The 12,042-nt window shown below is 53.9% G+C and overlaps 4 protein-coding genes and 1 non-coding gene across 5 annotated transcripts; 1 reads left to right on the top strand and 4 right to left on the bottom strand.

Annotated features, from left to right (window-relative positions):
• Positions 1-563: 563 nt before the first annotated feature.
• BDZ83DRAFT_567849 (cytochrome P450) lies at positions 564-2,484 on the top strand (the record flags this gene model as incomplete). The annotated part of the gene is made up of 6 exons (XM_060503997.1): positions 564-635; positions 700-1,253; positions 1,319-1,589; positions 1,663-1,945; positions 2,005-2,239; positions 2,304-2,484. 6 exons carry the CDS (start codon positions 564-566, stop codon positions 2,482-2,484), a joined length of 1,596 nt encoding a protein of 531 aa, XP_060369809.1.
• Positions 2,485-2,588: 104 nt separating this feature from the next.
• On the bottom strand, positions 2,589-4,505 carry BDZ83DRAFT_568020 (beta-lactamase/transpeptidase-like protein; the record flags this gene model as incomplete). The annotated part of the gene is made up of 1 exon (XM_060504014.1): positions 2,589-4,505. One exon carries the CDS (start codon positions 4,503-4,505, stop codon positions 2,589-2,591), a length of 1,917 nt encoding a protein of 638 aa, XP_060369808.1.
• A 914-nt stretch (positions 4,506-5,419) lies between these two features.
• On the bottom strand, positions 5,420-5,514 carry BDZ83DRAFT_t45. The gene has a single exon. It is a non-coding gene; the product is annotated as a tRNA-Gln (tRNA).
• Positions 5,515-5,958: 444 nt separating this feature from the next.
• Positions 5,959-7,377, bottom strand: BDZ83DRAFT_16254 (pectate lyase-domain-containing protein). The gene is made up of 2 exons (XM_060501406.1): positions 6,726-7,377; positions 5,959-6,633 (listed from the first exon to the last, which is right to left on the bottom strand). Exons 1-2 carry the CDS (start codon positions 7,241-7,243, stop codon positions 6,204-6,206), a joined length of 948 nt encoding a protein of 315 aa, XP_060369807.1. The 5' UTR covers positions 7,244-7,377; the 3' UTR covers positions 5,959-6,203.
• A 1,454-nt stretch (positions 7,378-8,831) lies between these two features.
• On the bottom strand, positions 8,832-11,879 carry BDZ83DRAFT_568068 (uncharacterized protein; the record flags this gene model as incomplete). Its single annotated transcript, XM_060504022.1, has 1 exon — positions 8,832-11,879. A coding segment is annotated over one exon (3,048 nt), but the record flags the coding sequence as incomplete, so codon positions are not given.
• Between the last annotated feature and the right edge of the window lie 163 nt (positions 11,880-12,042).

The following is a 12,042-nucleotide window of genomic DNA, read 5'->3' as shown; positions in this document are numbered from 1 at the left end:
TTGTACCTCTTCGTTTTCCATGCTCTTCATCTCACTCGAACAACTGCCGCGGTGATGCTACCAAAGACCAGGGTATGATTATCCACCATCCAACCAAGGCGTTTGTAAGTTTGGAGTCAGCAAGAAGCATGCATGGACCGTTTCGTTTCGGGGGTGATTCCCCCACACGCAGCTTGCTTCCCCCGCGTAACCCACGTGCAGCTCTAAAGCCAGACTGCGGGGTTATGAAGGGGAAGTTTTCGTATCGTGACTTGATTTTCCCATGACTATCGAACGGGAAGGATTGAAGAGACCCAGTTGTGGCTTGCTGAAACGTGTTCGCCAAGATCGGCAATTGTTGGAAGAGTCGAAGTTGAAGCGCTAGCCGCTCGACTGACCATCGAAAGATTGAATAGCCTCGGTTTTACTTGCTATCTAGTACTCTGTCCCCCCTCAAACCCATAGATATCTCCGGCTAAGTCTTTTAGATAGCCGAAGAAAGATTGGCGACTCAACATCTATGTATGCGTGCGTTGAAGTTGCAGACTTCTTATCCGGGTCTACCAACCGTCAATCACTTCATCATGCTCTTCGACATGCTCGCCTACTTGGCGTTGATCGCTGGAGTTTCTTATCTAGCCCTCACATTTCCTCGGGTAAGAAATGTTTATTTTGACACGCTTTACCGGAAACTATCCTGACTTTATCGACCTCGAATAGCTACGGCAAGAGTGGAAGCTCTACTCACATCGATCACAGCTTCCCCCGGGTCCCAAGGTCATCAAAACAGGCATCCGAAAGCCATGGCTCTGGTTCCAGGAATTGAGTAGGGAGTATGGCGACGTCGTCTACCTCCAGATGGGTCCGACGCCAACCATCGTTCTGGGCTCAGCCCAAGCGGCGTGGGACCTCCTCGAAAAGAAGGGCTCGATCTTCTCGTCACGTCCACGCTTTATTATGGGCGGCGAGCTCCTCTCCGGCGGCATGAGGGGCTTGATGGCCTCTTACTCTCCCTTTTGGCGGCGATGGCGAAAGCTCCTGCACAGCGGCTTCATGCAGCGACAGAGCGAGACGTACCGGCCGGTGCAGAGTCTGGAGTCCAAAGTGCTTATGCATGAGCTCCTCGCGAGTCCCGGAAACTTCAGAAGACATCTTGAACGATATGCAGCGTCTGTCATTGTGATGGTGACTTACGGTAGGAGGGTGGAGAATATAGCCAGTGACATCGTTGTTCAACGCAATGCCGAGTCGATGGGACGTTTGACATCGGTCAAGTGAGTTTTCTTCCTCCAAAATCTACAAGAGCTTCGCAATTCTAACGTCTTCTCCCATCATATAGCATCCCTGGCAAGTTTGCAGTAGAAAGATACCCTGTTCTCAAGTACATCCCCAGCTTCTTGGCCCCTTGGAAGGCCGAGGTCTTGAAACAGAGGCAGAAAGACATCCAGATGTACACCGAGCTTATGGATGAGGTCCGCGACAAAGTCACTAGAGGTGTTGCGCCCGAGTCCTTCGCAAAACATCTGCTCGAAGAGCAATCCAGCCTCGGCATGTCAGACCTCGAGATAGCGTACACGGCAGGCTCACCTTTTGGAGCTGGCGTTGAGACAGTGAGATAACTTCCCCTTCCATAGTTCGCACCCATGCAAAGAGTCGGCGTAGCTAATAAGCCAATGTCTCAAGTCTGCCGGGTCTCTAGCCAGCTTTCTCCTGGCTTGTGCCAAATTTGGCCCGCAGTTCATACCGAGAGCGCAGGAGGAGCTTGACAGAGTTGTCGGAAGCGACCGGCTGCCGACGTTTGATGATCTGAATAGGCTCGAGTATGTTCGCGCCATAGCTTCGGAGACTTTACGCTGGCGACCTGTTGCCGTGCTCGGCGGCACTCCCCATGCGAGCACCGCCGATCATGTCTACAAGGGCATGTTCATCCCAAAGGGTAGCACCGTCATCGCACCTTTATGGAGCAGTACGTTAAGCCCGACATGTCCATCATCCTATTAAGTACTCTGACTTGTGACTTCCTAGTTCATCTCAACGAAGCGGACTTCCCGGAACCCCATGAGTTCAGACCTGAGCGGTTCTTGACTGAACGCGAATACCCCGGCACATTTGGCCACAGTGCCTTTGGATGGGGTCGCCGAATCTGCCCAGGCATGCACCTTGGGTCTGCTTCCGTAGCCCTGAATATCGCGAGGATACTTTGGGGGTTTGAGGTCAACCCCGAAATAGATGAGAAAGGCAGAGATATTGAAGTGGACATGTGATTCTGGCCCCCTCCTCCTCGCACACGTATAGGACCGAGAGCTGACTTAATATACACAAAGCTTCGCGTACTCGGATGGCTTCAACTCAAGTCCATTGCCGTTCCCTTGCTCGATTACGCCTCGGTCTGTGAAACATGCTCAGGCTATTGAGCGTGAGCACGCGGAAGCTTTGGAAGCACTGAGGGAGTATGCCGTTATCGGAAGCAAGTCAGCCTGGTCCGTTGAGGGGGCTCGACGTTAGTATCACTTAGGCTTAGAACTTCAGTAACATATCCGAGATCAACATTAGGCTTCATGTGCACAAGTCTCCAATTCAACATTACTTCTTTTTGTCTTCCTCTCCGTCTACGCCACCGCAAAGTCCTCAAACACAAAAGGTAGTTTCCAATACCTCAAGTCATCAAACTCCGCCTCAGAGATATACTCTCGGGTATTAATCGTCAAAGCCCAGTCAACATCAGGCCTGCTCGACGCAAAAGTCCGCGCCCCAACCACCGTCCCGTCCCGCTCCGCAAACGGCGCCCGGCCGCCAGTGCCGCTGACTGCGTGTGAGCCTATGAACCTCGCCACCGTACCCGCACTCGCCGCAAGCGAGAACGCACCCGCGCACTCCTCCTTGATAGCCCCGTCGCCGCCGAACGGGCCCGGCACGAGGCGATACGACTTTGGTTCTCGCGGGTCATAGCCCGTGTACTTGCTCTCCTGGATGATGCGGTCCCCAGCGTGCTTCTCTGCTGCTGTCTCGTACAGACGTACGTCTAGATCGCCGAGGATGTTGTCCTTCAAGAAATCGAGGTAGGGCGTCGCCGTGATGTTGCTGACGATGTAGCTCAAGAGCATGGTCCCATAGTTGGAGTAGGCGTAGTCCGTGCCGGGGGCGAAGTCGAGCGGGCGGGCGGCCTGATATTCGATGACGTCCCGCAGCGTCGCGGCGCGAGTGCCGTTGAACAGGGTGATGGCGATCTCACGGAACAAGAAACTCGGATCGCCGGATCGATCGCGATTGTACCCGGACGTGTGTGTGAGGAGGTGATCGATGGTGATGTCCTTTGCGCGGGCGTCTGCAAGCTTGTCGTATCCGAGTAAGGGGTATGCGGCCGTGGAGTAATTGAGCTTCCCGGCCTCGATGAGGTTGAATATGGCCGCGTGAACAAAGATCTTACTCACGCTTGCGAGAAGGAAGATGTCGTCCGTTTCGACGATGGGACGGTCGTTCTCCGCCCAGGTATATCCACGCTCGGCAATGGTCGAACCGTTGGACGTGATCGCGAGTTGGGCTTGGCGGACACCGTTCTTCTTCATCCAGCTCTGCATTGCGGTGTCGAAGGCCATTGTAGCACCCGTGTTGTCTTTGAAGCCGGTGAAGGAGCCGGTGGCGGTCCACTTTCGGGGCTCGGGAATGTCTTCTTCAGCGAAGATGACGGCAAAGCGAACGTCCTGTCCAGAAGCACCCCCGTGGAGGTCGATTGGGTGAAGGCCTTGCTGCTTCTGCGATTCAATCTGAGAAGACAGCTCTTCGGCCGTGAGATCGTTCATAGCTACCCACTTCCCAACGGTGGTGTCCACGAACTGGGGAGTCACGACGTGATCGTCTGAGAGAAAGAGGCGAGATGGTCTCCAGAAGCGCTTCGCTGTTTCCGACTCATAGATCTTGGGATAGTCGATGGTGTAGTTACCGGATGAGTAGAAGATAGTAGACATCTGGTTTCCGACATTCTCATGGCCCAGAACGCAATACCGGCGGTCCGACGGGGTGCCGTACATGCTGAAGCCCTTCACGACCATTTCGATACCATTGGTCGCATTGTCAAATTCATAGGGGTTATTGAGACCGCAAAGCTGTGTCCAGTTGGTGATATTGGCCTTCTCCATGACGCCCGCATAGGTGGTGCTGCCAGCCGGTCCCGTGACGGAGATGTGCGTCGGTACATAGCCCTTTGACTTCCACGAGTCGAACCAGTCATCATACGTCGCCTCGTCTGCGCCGTAGATCGTTTCGAAAGGGTTTCCATCCCGCCGTACCCAGACGGCGGCATACTTTGCGCCCGGCGCTGTGCCATAGTTGCTCAAGGATATCATGCGGTAGCCATCAGCAATGAGTGTCTTGACCCTGTCGCCGTGCGCTGCGCCATCTAGGTTGAAGTAGGTCTGTACGTCGGCAGAGGTATCGTTGGCCTGGCGTCGTTCTGTTGGAATTGCATGGGCAACAGAGCAAATCGAAAGGCACGAAGTCAAAAGACCCAAGAACGAGTGAGGGTACATGTTGAACGATAGAAAGCTGCCCAAAGGCAAATGATCAACGAATTTGAGTCTCGGTCTTTCGAGCAAGTGCTGTCACGAAATCCCCCTCTAGACCGCGAACCATAGGGACTTCCTCACATCTTAACCATTGCCTAGAGATATCCACATGATCCCTATTATTAGAGGGTCACCATTGAATACGGTGATCCCCTGACGATACGAGATAAACCCCGTCCATGCTCCCCACAATGCCGCGCTCGGCAAACGGCGGACAGCCGATAGCCCCCCTTGACCCCGGTCCGATCTCCCTGAAAGCCCGGTCCTTTCGGCCACATTGGGCAATCAGGCCATGACGGGCTTCGAGAAAACTTCTCCCGCGGTAGCATTGCCTGATGTTCCCCTGTTTTCTCCGTATTACTCAACGGCATGCCCGATTCTTAACCCTTGATATGAAGCACGAGTGCACTCAACTTGGAGTTTTTGACAGTGACGAACATGCAGGCGTCTTCTTCTTCCGATCTTCGGGTTCTATCAAACAAAACAAAGGGGATTACGCGGTGCCAAGATAGAGTAATTTAGCCTTCGAGGTTGGTGCATCCCAGCAATATGCCCCATATATCAAGTTAAACTCGACGTCGCCGTTTCAGCACCGCGTGCACATTGTCTCTCTGTGACAGGTCTTAATGAAAATTCATATGTATGTAAACATAATTCGCAGCAAACAACTCTTCTGTCCCGCACACAAGCGCTTACAAAGATTACTTCAGTCCTTGGCTACACTACTTGTCAATATCGGTAGGTGCAATCAAAGGCGTCATAATGTTTCAAGCAAAACGTGCATCAAGATGTTGCAAGTCAATCCTAGCAAAAGTTCATAGCGACATGTTCACGTTCGCAGGTCGAACACCACATGGCGCAACGGCAAAAGTAAACGAAGGTCCATCCAGGATTCGAACCTGGGCTTACGGAAGTCTTGAGAAGCGAAGCTATCATCAGAATCCGACGTCCTAACCAACTAGACTAATAGACCAATGAGAATGAAGTGGTTCGCTCAGTGAATGTGGAAGCGTCAGTTCAGAATTACAATTATCGAGCGTGGATTCCTTGTGGGAAGGAAGAAAGACTCTGAAAGCCCTCGTTGTGGATGTGGTGGGGATAATGAGGGCGGGCCCGATTAAATTTGGCGCGACTTTCGAATGTGGGCAGGAGGGGATATCCTGGTCAGACATCCCACGCCCATGAAGCCTTGGAAACCATGTGGACGAAAGAGTCAGGGTCTGAGATTCTCGTAGATGTATTCCGTGTATCCAAGTTGTGGTCTCGAGTTATCCAAGTTGCCGGAAATATGTTTCACAAGTTATAGAAAGTACGCAGCAAGGTAAAGCAGTCAAATGGACTTGCTCTCAAGTCAAAGAGGAAGAAGGGGAAAGGGCGGTCAAGACAGTCTATATAATTCCGAGTGAGTGAGAACCGCGTAAGAAAGCAGGCTAGATGTTTTCTTCCGTGTTGACAGTGGTTAAAGTAGGTTTCGGGATAATATAAAAGTATCTACAGCTTCAGCCTAGAGACCGGCCCAACTCTAGGTGGGCCCAGACTCAGAGCCGTTTCTAAATCATATGTACTGCTTCAAAGTATAGACAACGGAAGTAGCCATTCCTACTCGCAAAAACACCAGAATCTCATCGAGACTCTCTCCATATCCCTTCCCAAACAACCCCCTCAACACCCACTCGTCTTAACATTTGTAGCAACACATAACTTCCCATCCGGCCCGCTCGACACCAACTTGGGCTCCGCACCACTACTATTCCCCTCAAAATTCTCACACACCTGCGCGCCGCCCAGCACGCACGAGTCCCTCACAATCGTCCCATCGCCCAAGTTCCCGTTGACGCCGCTGAGCACTTTCCCGCCGTCGAGCCGGATATTGTCAAATGTAGAGTGCCGCGCCACCTGCGTCTTGCAGTTGCCGCAGCTGCGGTACATTTTGCTGCAGTTTTTGCAAAAGTAGTTTTTGACGGCGACCGTACCGCCGCCGTCGTGCTGGAGGACCTTGTCGGCCGCGTCTTGGGCGCCGCCGCCGTTGACGTAGGATGTGCCTGACGTTTGGCGGAACGTGATGGCGTCTTCGCAGACTTTTTGAAACCAGCTGTAGATGGGAACGTCAGTGGCTGAACTTGAGAAAGAAGATTGAGTTGAGGGGGAGTAGGACAGGTGGGTTTGGGGCAGGTTTTGACTTACACGTTGTTGATGGTACAACTCCCCAAACAATGAATCCCCTCACCATTATTAGGCCCAATAATCACATTGCTAATCGTAGCCCCTTCCTCGAGGATGAACACCGCGTCCTTGTTCCCGCCCTCGGTCTGGCCCTTGCAGGTACTCGGACTCCGATCCCACATCACCATCCCGCCGTCAAACGACTGGCCCGCAGCAATGGTCTTGACGGCAGCAATGTTCTGCGACCCCTTGGCCGTCGGGAACGTCGTCTGCAGCTCCGTGTTGGCGCCGCCAGAGGTCGTCCCGTTGCCTGCCGCGGAACCACCACCGCCGCCACCGGCAGCGGACCCGGAACTCGGCGCCGAAGTACCCTTTGGCGCATGAGCCGGGACGCTAGAGTGCGCTTTCGAGCCCTTGGAGGAACCACTGCTCCCCTTGTGCGACGTCTTGGAACCGCTCTTTGAGCTGGTGGTGGGCGAGGCGAGGCCTAGGGTGGAGAGGCAGAGGGCCAAGACGAGCAGGTTGTTTCGGATGTACATTGTGTGTCTAGCTCCGTAAAGTGGACTATCTTCGAGATGAGATGGTCGTAATGAGGGGGAAAGTGGATGATAGCGTCTTGGCTATGATGAAGGGCGGTTGGGATGAACTTGATGACGAGTCTTGGCTCTACTATATGGGAGATTCTTGGTGTGTTGATAAAACCAGCTGTCATATGAGACGACCCAGTCGTTCAAGCAAAAAGATGTAAAACGAAACGAAAAAGGAGTTCTTTGTGATCTTATTGGGAGAAGCTCTTGAAAGCTCGTCGATGATGAACCAAATTCAAAAACCCAAAGGACCAGCGAACTCTATCATCTTTATATCCAAAAGTTCTACTTGTTTCTCGTCTTCTAACTGCCCGCTGTCAATCGCCAACGAACCCCTATCCTCCCAGTTGCCTCACCCAAAGCTCAATCAATAGACCATCTTTGGGTTGAGAGCCCGACTGTCCCGCGAGCCCGAACCCGCGCGCAACGATCACAATGCGCTTCCATCTCACAAGAAGCACGGTCCTTACAGGAAGAGAAAATCTATCCAAGAACGTTGGCGCGCTTCACGTAAGGTACACGACCCCAGTCGTCTGAAACCCGTGCGCATTAAGCTTTCTTCTGACAAGTCAGATCGAAGGAGCGAGTATCCCTGCCCAGTAGATGGACAAATCTGGGAAAGATACCATCTAGTTCGTCGAGGTACTGTACCAGAAGAACGGGATGGAAGTCGAGGACAATCAACTCAAAAAAAGCTTATACCAAACCCACCAATCAGCCTCAGACCCTATTTAATCCCAATACCATGGAAATGCTCTTCCGCAGAGTCCCGGCAACAATACCAATCTAAACGACGTCTGATCTTCTTAATGCAAGACTCCTATCCCACACGGGCCTCTGTCGCATCCGCGACTACCCATCTAGCCCAGGGATACACCCTCAAAAAGAGCAGCTGAAGACAACCCATTGACCAGCCATGCTTGGATTCCTGCTGTCAACTCAGCTGAGTAAGGCAGCCTCGGACTCCAGGACTCGTGGGATGTGATACCTGATATTGTGCCGTCATCTACCTCAAAAAGAAGGAGGGGGACGTGCATCAATTCTGAAGCACAACCATAATATTCTTCAAACTACCTCTAGTGGGGTTCATATCCCATCTCTCTCCATTCCCTTTCTATGAGCTTTCCCATAGCTCGGGATGGGTATCCGAACTATTTGCGTTCGGTTCTTACTAACCTCGTGGGGAGGGGGACCATGTGGCGGTGCCACACATGCCATGCGTTCTTCTTGATACCTCCCATCAACCGTCCTCTCATCAGTCCGTGACTCCCTTACATCATGCCTCCTTGCCCATCATCATGCTCGGAAGAACTACGGGCATGGATCTGTTGATCATCATGCCGAACGCCTCGGAACATGACATCGCGTGGTTCGAAAGGATTTCAGACTTGATGGTAAGAATTATTTACTTGAATCAACTACCCACTCAGCGCCTTTATTATTCCGTTTCTCCGTACCCATCCCTTTCGGCTTGCCACTTTCCCCCAGTCACGCCTCCTCTTCCAGTTATTCCGATGCCGTCCGCGGAGCCTCTACACGATCATCTCCTTTGTTGATATGACCCTTGCTGGTACGCCCCCTGCTGTTGAGGCCGTTGTTGTTGATGCTGCTGTTGCTGCGACTGCTCCCTCCTAATCTGCCTCTCAAACCTTTTCCCTTCCGTCTTCGCATCCTTCTCACCGTTGAGGCCAACTCTCTTGAGCTCCTCCTTCACCATCCCCACAGCTTCGGCCACTACGTCGTCGCCCCTTCGCCAGGTATACAGCGCCACACCGTGCGACTCCAAAATCTCCTGGGCCCGCTGCAGCCGACGCATCCACAACTCATGCTTCCTATTCGGTGCTGCCGCCGTCGGCCCCAGGTTTGGACTGCCGTACGTCGGGGATGTGGATCCGGACCTTAGACTGGCCGTCTGCGCCCTCACAAATGGCGGCGGCTGAACCTGCTGTGGCCGGGAAGCGGCGGAAGGCGGCAGCGCTTCGAAGTCGATGTCTCCGTTAGCCGATAGTCTCCGCCGGCTATCGAGGCTGCGAGGGCTTAGACTACGGGAGCTAGAAGCGGTCCCCCCACGCCGAGGCGGTGGAGGCGCCGGTGCAACTTTGCTTGTCTTACTAGCGTCGTTCTGTGGCGTGGTAGCTGGTATCTTAGCCGTACTCGGCAGGCTCCTGTTACTTCCGATCGTCTGCTGAGATGAGTTGTGCATTTGCGACAGAGGATGAGGATTACTCCGGTCCGCAGACGGCTTCCGAGTACTCGGCATCGGGGGAGGCGTCGCACCCATGCTGTTGACCTTGATTGTAGGCACATTGGTATCAGACGGGGCGCCGCGAAGAGTAGCTGGCTTGTTCGGTCGTGGCGGAGGGGGTTTGCGGCTAATAGCGGTGTCGGTGGTGCTTGAATGCGGCTTCGGTCTGGCCTGGATCTGGGCCAGGGCAGCGGCGTCGTTTAGCGTGGTCTCTTCAGGTTCGTCGGAAAAGTCGATCAGATCGCCCATGACAGGCCCAACCGTCTTTGCCTCGCCGCGTGGAGGGAGCCCCGGACGATTCGTTGGAGCATCACTGTGGTCCGTGGCCTTTGACATTGAGCCCCTCTGACGTGCGCTGCTGCTCTCGAAAGATGTATCAAAGTACCCGGCTTGCTCCGGGGTTGTAACATCGCGGATAAAGATGGCGATGATGCGTCCTGGGTGGGCTTCCACTAGTTCTGTGTAGACTTCCAGATCTGCCTCTCCGCTGTCACCAACTAGGAGAAACCTGCGTTCGGGGAAGTCGTGCATGAGCCTGGTGAGGGTACTCTTCTTCCTCTCTGCAACTGGCTCAAAGATACCCTGAAGCATGCCACTGTATTGCTTCAGATGGAGCGATCCAGGCGGCAAGCCGGCTATCATGAAGTAACTGGCCAGCACTGGGAATAGTTGCCAGGGGCTATTCGAACAGTAGTGCATGCTGACCCCCATTGAGTGTAGCTCGTTATACCATTCCCGAACACCTTCTACCGTCAAGTCCTTCAGCTCGCGGACAAAAGTGTTGCGGAAGATCTCCTTTGCGCCACCCGAAATGTTGGAGCGCTTAATCGTGTCGTCAATGTCACTGATCAAGCTGACACCCTTCGGTTCGATGATCTTGACTTCCTGTGTCGCCGACAAGTCCTCATTAGCGAGGACGCGGACGTGCGTAGGAACAAATTCCAAAGCGGCGCGGAGGATGAAGTGGCCCGCGTCGTTAGTCTGCACAGTCCGGGACGCCGATTTCTCGTCGTTGTAGAAGAAGACAGTGATGGGCAGCTGGACTAGAGGTGTAGTCATGAACGGCGCTATCCTAGCCATGAGGTTGGCATTCGCAACAGACAGCTCGGCATCTGTTAAATCATTACCCGTAGTGTTTGTCCTAGTCGGTGCCAATTTGGGAGACCCGGGAGCTGTCATTGGAGTGTGCGTGCCGCTTCGTGACCTGGATCTCGCTCGGTATATACTATTCGCGTCATCGTCGGATCCGTCCTTTGGCGCTTCGCTAAAACCACCTTGATACGCCACACGCCGTTCTTCCTGGCCCCTCTTCTCAATTTCTGCTGCTTCTTTCGCAATCTTTTCCTGCTCTCGCCGTTCCTCGTGTGATTGGTGTAACGCAGAGAGGTTATCGGGCGCAGGAGCATCTTGTCTGGGAGCTGGGATGCCGCTTAGCTGGCGTGCGAGGCCGATAAGTATGCGATTGCGCCGAGTGATTGGCCCTTTATGCGGGGAGTACACCCAGCCCCTAACGTCGATATCTACGATGGCTTTCTCGTCTTCATTACGCTCCCACTCTTTCCTCCAAAACTCTTGGTCCCTAGCGCTGCCAGGCTCTTCTTCGGCGTGCTGCTGATATGCCGCCGACCAATCTTGCTTGACGTGTCGCTTTGCGTACGATGGAAAAATGACCATCTGGTCATCTCCCTGAACAGTGATGGCGACGTCAGGGAACGATCCTGGAATCGTGGTCCTTGGCATACCCTCACCCGGCTCCAAAGGCCTTGCCCGCGTCTGCGCATAGCCTTCCCTGATCTCGTTGACTCCTACCGCAGCGGCCCGGTACATGCTCCCTGCCTTAGCAGCCAGCCATTTCCGCCGAAACCCTCTCTCGCCTGGGGTGGGCGGATCTTCTGCCGAGCCATATCCATAGCCGTTACTGCCATTGCTGGCGCCTCCTGCGCCTCCTGCGCCTCCGCCCCCGCCTCCGCCGTACGTTGTCGTGTAGTCTGAGAAGGTAGGCATCTTCTTAATTATAGCGCCTCCTCGCTCCCTCGCATGCCGCTTCGGCCTGACCGAGGGCGGGCCCAGGAGCAGCCGGCGACTATGCCGCGCAAAGACGTCGACGAGTCTCGACTTTTCGTTCCGCTTGCGCTGACGCTCGAGGATGTATCGGTAGATGCTGGACTGAAATCGGTGTTTCAGCTGCGGGAGAGTATCGAGGCGAAAGTTGAGAACGCGCTCGCGGTATCGATCTCGTACGCTTCGTGGAAATAGGTATCGGAGGAGACTCGTGCGGTTATGAGGATGCGGACGCGGCGGACCAAATCGCCCGAAAGGAGCCAGCTTGTTCGTAGTTTGTGCCTTGGACAAGAGGTCCAAAGACAATAACAGGAGTGCGTGGAACCGGCCCTGGGTTTTGGGGTATTTTGGAAGGATGAAAGCTTGAGCTAGGTAAGAGGTTTGACCAAGGTCGTTGGAGAAGCCGAGGCGAATGAGGTAAGGCGACGAGTGCACGATGTTACGA

This window comes from Colletotrichum acutatum, assembly GCF_030867785.1.
Source record: "Colletotrichum acutatum strain CBS 112980 chromosome Unknown BDZ83scaffold_10, whole genome shotgun sequence".
NCBI classification, from domain to species: domain Eukaryota; kingdom Fungi; phylum Ascomycota; class Sordariomycetes; order Glomerellales; family Glomerellaceae; genus Colletotrichum; species Colletotrichum acutatum.
Note: the sequence above shows the minus strand (reverse complement) of the source record. Positions and strands in the feature narration are given on the sequence as shown.

Excerpts from the sequence above, each read along its gene's own strand:
- BDZ83DRAFT_16254 (XM_060501406.1), bottom strand. The coding sequence starts at position 7,243 with ATGTACATCCGAAACAACCTGCTCGTCTTGGCCCTCTGCCTCTCCACC. Across the intron at positions 6,634-6,725 it reads AGTTGTACCATCAACAACGT|CTGGTTTCAAAAAGTCTGCG; the intron begins GTAAGTCAAAAC and ends TCCCATCTACAG.